Below are 9,197 nucleotides of genomic sequence, written 5' to 3' on the forward strand. Positions count from 1 at the left end.
ATAGTGTAGGAGAAAAGGACAGGGGAAGAGGTAGTCTTAGGGTGCACAGGAGTACCCATTATGAGCAGAAGGAAAAGAGATATGTGCCAGGATCGAGAAAAAAGATTTATGATCTGGATACCATGATAGAAATTGATAACCAGGAATGAGGTAATGTATGTATTCTCCTTATTCATCATTCAACAATACATCAGGTTATATAAAGGTTATATAAAGGCTACTAAAAGAGTGACTCACTCTGTAGTACTAACAGAAAGCATAAATCTAACAAAATGGGTAACACGTATACAAACAGAATAGAGAGAGAAATAGAAAAGACAAAACAGAGAAATATTCTACTCATATTCTCTAACAAAGGACAGTGTTAGAACCAATTCTTTATTTTTTGTATCAGTTGCCTCTTTCAAAATCAGTATTCTCTAATTGCAAAGTGCTCATAGAAAGTGTTCTTAAATTTGAAGTGTCTGTAGTATCAACATAAACTCCCTTCAGTAATTATCCCCTCTTCAGGGCTAAATACTATGTCTGGTGAAGCTGTTTTTGAATCAAAAGTAACTTCTGTTTCGTGTTTGGCAACCTCATCTCTCTCTGCATCTAAATTGTTCTCTGAAGAATTTGTATCAACTTCCTCGGAAAAATCACTGCCATATGCGGATTGTTTGATTTGGTTCTCATGCTCATGTGACTCCTCTGTGATGCCAACTAAATGCTCCTCTGGTTGCAAACTTGCTTTCTCAATTTCCAACAGCTTTTGAATTGTTTTAGTAGCAATATCTATTGCCCAATCATCTTCATCTACATCTCTATAAAAGAACACCAGAACACCATCAGGAGATATCTCTATATTAGGTCATGTTTAAAACTTTGATTACCTTTAATATCATGAGACAACCTCCCATTATAGAGAATATAGTCGTAAATATAATAAAGATGGGAATAATGAGGAAACTCTATGATTATCAAAGGTAGTTCTTTATGAAGAACAAGAGAGAGAAAAATAATAGAAAAAATTATGTGATTTCAGATGAACCATGGCTTGATGCGAATGGAATCATACAAGAGAACTTAAAGGGACTGTCTGGTTATGAACGTGCATTTTGTTTGAGAAATATGTTTCGAGTGGTTAGATAGTTTTGGGTTCAGAGCTTTGATTAATAAAGAACACTGAATTTGTAAAAGCACTATAAGTAAGAATGCATTACTTGAAAGGGTCTAGTCCAGCTGAATTGAAGGTTGATTTCATGAGAGTGAGAAGGAGCAAAGGATCGTCGGAGAAATATCCTCCATACATTCCAATTTCCACCAAGAATTGCACGTCCAAAAGAAACTGCTCAATGGAGAAAGAAAATGGATAAGAATCACTTTACATAATTAAAATTGTATATGTGAGATTTCCAAGGCATAAACCAAGGACAGACTCATCTATATGGTTCTTATACCATATGATACCAATTCTTGAACTAACTTTTTCAGGCCACCCATTTTTTATTCCATTATTGTATTCACCATACCCTATTTTCCACCCCTCCACAGAACCAAAATCTCAGAAAGATTATTGAATACAGAAAGATACACTTTTATTCATACAAGGTCTATTCCTTACCAATGAAGTAGGGAATTAGGCAAGAACTCTATTACAACTTAGGTATTTCGAGAGACCTCACTCTCCACAGCTTTTCCTCCAAACTGAGATTCAAAATACATAACATCCTCCCGCCCACCCAAACAGACTGTTTTATAATGCCTGTGACATCCTGACTGTCATGTTTTTTTCCTTCTAGAATAGACAATACCAAACCTATCACCATATTAATAAGTAGATTTTAAGTCTCATTCAAACTTACAAAATTAGTTTGTAAAATGAGTTTTACAATCACTTATATTGATCTCACATGTGAGATCTATAACATATTTTTCCTAACTAATTTGTTCCAACAAACATATACTCTCGAAAATGGATTTATGTTTGGGTCAATATCAGGGTCAATATGAAATTTACTGACTGCTTTAAAGAGACCCTTCTTAGTTGATTTTGGCAACTGGAGGTTAAGAAAGAAAATGTTCCAAGAATTTTCACCATTTAAAATTTGAACACGCTTACTTAGACACCAGACTTAAACTACATCAAACTTTCTCAAAAAAAATTGAACATTTCTACTAAGCCTCACATCTGAAGTCAATTGAATTTTGTGATTAAGAATGTAGGAATATTATTGTATATTACATCAAAGGTGTTAGAGATTTGGAATAATATTATCGCCAGAAAACATACACGAAAAATATGAACAACCCAAGAAGCTAGTGTCTTCCAGAAATGTTGGTGAATTTTGGGTACAAACAGGAACACACACTGACATGGAAATGATCAAAACTTCATAGGAACTAGATGACCGGTTTAGAAGGACTCTGCAGTAAATGGGAATAGCAGCCACATTGATAAAAAAATAGCAAATTAGCTGCGGTGATGCTTTTACTCTTTCAGCATAGACCTACAAAGAATAGAGAAGGATATAAAAACCTGTTTGGCTTCATCAGTTTGTGAGCTCACATTCTCTTCTTCAGTTGCAAGGATCTCCTTGTTTTCGGAAACCCAAATAAACATAAACTCCATTAATTCTCTCAGTAATCCCATCAACCAATTCACTTCAAACACACCCTCTTCCTCAAGTTGTTCTATTTTCCTCAATTCTAGAAATAAAACCTGTCCAAGACAGTGACAAAAAAATTTAATCAAAATAAAAATCTTGCATAAACATATTGGGATGCAAAAATAGATAAGAAATATTAATCCATGGTTATGTACACCTTTTTTTTCTGGTTGTAATACCTTTTTTTTTTTGACAATTTCAAAAATTAAGAAGTGCTGCAAACTAAGATAAGTCTTGAAAAAGTAATTGAACCACCCGTTGTAATCTATTGCCTTCATATATCATAACAATCATTAGTCTTTCAGTGGTTATTTGTCAAAATAATACCTGAAATATACCAGAGGGCGTTGGATTGTGGATGGTGTTAGCTTCCAACTGGCCATTGCAATGACTGTCTGAAAATATTTCATGTCTATGGTAAGTACACAATACTCTGAGAATTAATTGCTGGCAGAACACGTTTCTCAACTTATTAGAAGCCTTTTCAATAAACAATAAGAAATCATTAAGTCCTTGGTGCCGATGAACAATTGAAAGATTTTCCGAGACTTGTAATTCTGCCTGATCAGTGCAGCTAAAGATATTTTTTACCATGATAGAGAGAAACCGCACTAACGTTGATAAATTGGCCAAAATAGAAACCTGTTGTGGTAGTGACTCAGCAAACTTCATTCGTGGACTACCTTGTTCAGTTGAACTTGTTTCATAAGCAAGGGCTCTTTCAAGTATAGCAATATACTCTGTGAAGAGGTTAGTGATTCCACTAATGACTAAACTCCCCATTTGAAGAGAAACTAAGGGAGAAATATCTTCTATTATCGCCTGATTATAAACAAATAATAACAAATTAAATAATAATATTAACAATAATAATCTCTCCTACTTTTTTTCATGCAATGGTATCCGCTTATAATGCAAGCCAAACAGAAAAGAAAGTGGGTAAATGATAGGTTCTCTTTAATTTATACAATTTTTACGTTATCAAAGTCTAAAAAGGATAATGCCTCTTTGTTTTAATAGTAAGGGATAGCAATTTTATAGGCTGATGATGTTTAAGTCTTAATAGTTAGTTCTGCAAATCTAAGTTAAGAGGTCCTGCCATTGTACATTGGCAAAAAACTACGAAAATTGCAGTTTGGTTACAATGTGGGAATTTCTATATTAACATGTCACCTAGTCATCTTTTGCGATTTACTTTACATTATATAGCAATCTAATAATATATAGAACAAACCTGCAATAATGTCAGAACCTTTCGGCCACTAGTAGTTAGCAAGCAGTAGTCATGTTGTTCCCCAACTGCTAGCGTTGAAGATCCAGCCACAACAAACACTCCAGACACAAGATACTTCTCTAAAATCCAAGGATCGCTCACTGAGAAGATTGCAATCACTTTCTTAAAATGCTTTATATGCGTGTTTAAAATCTCTTCCACGCAGGGACAGAGATGCTTCACTAAGTATGGCTGCAACACTAATTTCTGATTTTCTAATAAAGAACAATAAATGACAGCAAACTTGACTGCTTTTATGGCAGAAGACAATCCTCCATTCATTGCTGAGGTGCCTTTAATGTATTTGTCAAAACAAATGATAAATGACTTTGTTTCTTCATAAGCCCAAAGCATGAGTTCTGAGGTACACGGAGAATTCTCTCCACACAACATCACAAAGCTCCTTGCTGCTTGAGAAATGATTGAGAACACGAACCTTGAAAGTTCCCTTATATATAACTCACATGAAGATAACTTTGCCCACTGTAAATTATCTGTTCCAGTCACAATACGCAAATGGTAATGCTTGAGCAATAGATCAATAGCAAGTTGATAATCACCCAGTCTGCAAAGTTTAGCTAGTGCCCTCTGAAGTTCCGGTCCTGCTGTTCTTTTATTCTCAGCTATTTGTGCCAACTGTTGTATAAGCATGGACTTTTTCTCAGAAATTGCAGATTCATACAACATCATCTCACTATGGGAACAATCTTGCAACAGAAGGCTTTGATAATGCTCCTCTGCAGATTCTAGAAAGTGCAGGGCTTCATCTATCTTGTTTTCTGACATGCGAATATCCAAATTCTCTAAACATTCATTGACAAGAGCTTCCAACTCTCTGGGGGGAGATGGGACAACATTTACATGATCTTCGAAGGTTATATCTATGGACAATATCTTTGGATATATTCGATCTATAAGATCCTTTACTCGTCTTCTATGAGATACAAAGTAGTTTTCCATTTGCTCAAGCTCATTTTCCATTTCTCTAGCTTCCTCTAGTACTCTACACATAGAGAGCATAACACAATCACCACCACAATATTATTCCCCAGTCCACCTTCCATAGAATAACTATTTAATATAAACTATCCTGATTGTTGTTTCTCACATCTCTTAATATTTTATACATAACAAGAGATGTTTGTTTTTACTTTCCATAACAGTGTGCGTTTTCAAATGAAATTCCTTATGCAACAAAAAATGTTCATTTCTCACACGTGATCATGGAATTCCATGCATTCCCTTACAATCACATAGGATATAGCATTGATGATAAACATTAAAAGGTAAAAGTTGGAGATTTTAAGTACCTAAGGAAAGTGGAATACTTGGCATATATGTTTCTCTGTAAATCTTCATTAGCTGCTTCCTTTAGCTCAAGAAGTTCATCACACAAATGCTTAATGCCCTAAACCAATAATCGAACCACCAATAAGACAAATTGAATAAATAATGAAAAGAAAATTTCCATAAATAAAAAGTGAGCAGGAAGTTGAAGAAAATACTCTTGCAGTTATGGATTCAATTAGAAGGTCGGCGTGAGTGTGAGTTACGGAAACGGCGTCGGAGGTGGAATCGGAGGAGTTTTGAGATTCCATGAGAGAGTGGTCTCTGAAGCGGAACTTAGGAGGAGGCGTTGAAGAAGATTCCATTTTCATGCAAAACCAAATATAACTGCTTTGGTTGAATTATATAGCTTAGTGTTTTTTGTCGATTAGGCTTCGGTAATTCCGCTTCATTGTTATCTTCGATTCGACAAAGAAAGAAACATTTTCTTTTTGAATTTGGGTGGCTTAGCCAGCTGAGCCTCTGATTTTGTCCCTTGTTTTACACTCCACCATGAATGAGAAGAAAGAAGCCATTTAAATGTGAATGTGAAGAAGTTGTTCGGTAATTTACTCATTGGCCTATTCTCTCTTCATCAACTCTTCTTTACATCTGTTTGCAGGTTGACATGGTTATATAATCAACTTAACATAAGTTTCTCAACTCATTTTTCTGGAGATTATCTTTTCAAATTAAAGACAATGGGTCTTTTGTAGAATTTGGATTCTCTTTTGTGTTGTTCTTCTACTGTGCCTTCATAATACAATGATTACCACTCCTTTTGACGTTTTTAAATATATTAAAAAGATATTTAAAATATCAACACAGTGTATTTTTACTGCTCAGTAGAGGACAGTACCAAAAAGACCAGTAGAAAATCTGGACTCATCTTTTGTATAGATGATGTCAATAGTATTGATATAAAATAATATTAAAGAAATAAAATAATTGGGAAACTTTAATTAAAAATAAGGTATAATTAGTCGCAACGTACCCAGTTTCGTCCTAATGTGTCTAAATGGTACCCGCTTTTAACTTTGCATATACTTAGTACCCAAATTAATTAATTTGGGTCAATGTGGTCCCTTTTCGTTAACTCCGTTAAGTAAGATAATGTTTGACTGAGTTGACCAGTTAAGTGAGAAAAAATATTATGACGTGACACGAGAGTAGTGTGTGATGTGGAACAGTGCAGCGTAAGAGGAAATTGAAAAGAAAAAAAGGCACGAATTGGGACATAATAGAATAGGGGTTTTCTAGAGTTAGGGTTTACGAAATTTGGGTCATTTCATGCGTTGTGGACAAAATTGAAGGTGTAATTGACATCAAATTGGCAGCTATTTGGGATTGCAGGTGCACAAACCATTTGTTTTTGTCGTTGATTGCATTATTTGTTGTTGGGATGGTGGGGTTTAGGGTTAGTGGTTGAATGTTGTGCGTGGTTTAATTTAATGGTGTTTTGGGTATTCCGAAGGAGATGGATTATGCCAATGTGAAGGAGATGTGGTATTCCACCCACGACCCAGATACAGAACCAGGAGGAGAAACGTTGTGGTTATGTGACCCACACGAACAAGACGACCGCAAATGACTAAAACCATGCGACATTTCCCACTTCACTCGCCACTTTACCCCTGCAACAAATCAGCTTCCCGACGAAAGAATGAAGAAGAAGATGAAGATGGGAATGGGAAATTAGGGCTTTTTGAATGGGGACAATCAATTCAAATAGGGCATGACACGTTATCCACAAATTGCCACTGTACAATTATTTTCATTGACATGTATCCGTTCTGCAATGCCACATCACTGATATGTTAACGGTGTTTCTGAAAACTTAACGGGATGGACCACATTGATGCAAATTAACTAATTAACTAATTTGGGTACTAAGTAGATGCAAAGTTAAAAGCGGGTACCATTTAGACACATTGAGACGAAACTGGGTACGTTGCGACTAATTATACCTAAAAATAACTATAATCTATAAATAAAAAGTATTAATTAAAAATAATTTATCCCAACATTTTTACATGAATAAAAGAATAGACTAATTATTATTGATAAAAATACTTATTTTTGATAAAAAAATAAGTTTATTTAAATTTTAAGTTTCTCAAAATTTGAATATTTTGAATGAAGTTTTTATTAACCTTATTTTATTTGATGAATGATTTTCTTTTATATTTTTTAATTGAGTTTTTATAATTTGTTTTTTTAATAATTGGTTGACGTACTTGTTATTTTCATCCATCAACTTACTTTCTTAATTTTATGTATTAAAATGTATAATATTTTATAATTAATAAATATTAAGCTTAATTAATCATATGCTTTTGGGAACATGTCAATTTTCTGGTCCTCACTTTAAAAAAGTTTGAATTACGTTCTAATTTTTGAAAAAATATTTTTTAAAATAAATAAATAAATATTAACGATGTTAAGAACATGTCACATATTAATATATAATTTTTTTATTTATTATAATAATTATTATTATTATTATTTTCAAAAAAAAATTGTATCTTTAGTGTGACACGTGGCACTTTCAGTGTCATGTAGTAAGAGAATGTCACGTGTTAGTGTTATTACCCGTGTCATTGTCTTGATTTTAATTTAATCAATATATATGTCTTTCTTTATTCAATTTAGTCCAACACATGTATTTTGGTTCAATTTATTCTTCTTTTTTTTTTGACAATAGAGCACCCATGTCTTCAATGTGAGACCAAATTTATTATTTATATAAATATACTAATTTTTTTTATTAAAAAATTACTTACAAAATAGTATTGGTATTTGTGAGAACCCTCTGCCACCACTTTACAAAAACACAGAACCCACTCCCTCTCCCTAACAGCTCTTCTTCCCTCACTCTTTCTCTGCCTCCTCTCCACCAAATTCTCCCTAGATTTCGCTGCATAGGCTAAATTCCCTTCCCTGATTTCAGAATTTGGGGCTGAAGCAAGATCAGAGTCATTTTTCCCAAGCTGAGTCTCCCTTTCCTACGCGTAAGTTAACTTGTACCTTCCCCTCACATTCTGATTTTTCGAATTCTAAGAAATTCCAACATTCTGGAGGGTAGTAGAATCTGTTCTCACCATTTGCAATTAAAATTCAGTGCCTTAGGTTGAAGTTGAGGTATTCTCTTTGGTTGAGGAGTCAATCCTAGTTGAAATTCCAAAGGTAAGGGGAGTCAACGAACTTTTACCCAATTCAATTAGAATAAGTCTTGATCAGCCTGAATTGCATGTATAATTAGTCAATTGATGATTTAATTGTTTGATTATGGTTTGTTGATGAATTGGGGATGAATCCATGCTCCTGCATGTAAGAACAGGCTTGGGAACTGATATTCTCGCCTGGGCGAGTGACTCTCGCCTGAGCGAGACTACTAAGGAAATCACCCCTGTTCTTACGCGAAGTCTCGCCTAGGCGAGCTGGAGTCGCCTAAGCGAGAGTTGCTCTCGTCTAAGCGAACCAGCCTCGCCTGAGCGAGAGTTCGCCCAGGTTTTTAAATTTTGCCACTGTTAGAGTCTCGCCTAGGCGAGGTGGACTCGCCTGAGCGAGACAGTCTCTCGCCTAGGCTGGATTTTCTAGCTTGGGCGAGGGTCCCTACATTGGAGGGCTTGGGATTCTGTTTTAATGAGTGAATTGATATGAAGTGTTATAATTATGTGTAGATGTTATCCTGTATGCTTGAAATGTGTTATAAACTTAGTGAAAATTTATGGTTTGTGAAAATGAAGAAGTTGGGTTATAATGGAATTTCAAGGGAAATTCATAAGAGTTGTTAGTGTGTGTAAGAACATGAGGAATCCGTATTGGTTGGTATCCTGAAACTCCAATAATCATTCACACTCACGTAGAGTAGAATGGATTATGTCGTGAGGAGTAGCAGGAGGTCCTAGTCTTGGGACTCGATAGAGCCTTAGACGCGAAGGGGATTT

The 9,197-nt window shown here is 34.8% G+C and overlaps 1 protein-coding gene across 1 annotated transcript; it reads right to left on the minus strand.

Moving 5' to 3' along the window:
- Nucleotides 1–381: 381 nt before the first annotated feature.
- LOC114190355 (exocyst complex component EXO84B-like) lies at nt 382–5,839 on the minus strand. Its single transcript, XM_028079204.1, has 7 exons — nt 5,427–5,839; nt 5,232–5,329; nt 3,883–4,924; nt 2,976–3,470; nt 2,519–2,701; nt 1,203–1,327; nt 382–803 (listed from the first exon to the last, which is right to left on the minus strand). Exons 1-7 carry the CDS (start codon nt 5,577–5,579, stop codon nt 473–475), a joined length of 2,427 nt encoding a protein of 808 aa, XP_027935005.1. The 5' UTR covers nt 5,580–5,839; the 3' UTR covers nt 382–472.
- Nucleotides 5,840–9,197: the final 3,358 nt, after the last annotated feature.

This window comes from Vigna unguiculata, chromosome 7, assembly GCF_004118075.2.
Source record: "Vigna unguiculata cultivar IT97K-499-35 chromosome 7, ASM411807v1, whole genome shotgun sequence".
Taxonomy (NCBI): Eukaryota; Viridiplantae; Streptophyta; class Magnoliopsida; order Fabales; family Fabaceae; genus Vigna; species Vigna unguiculata.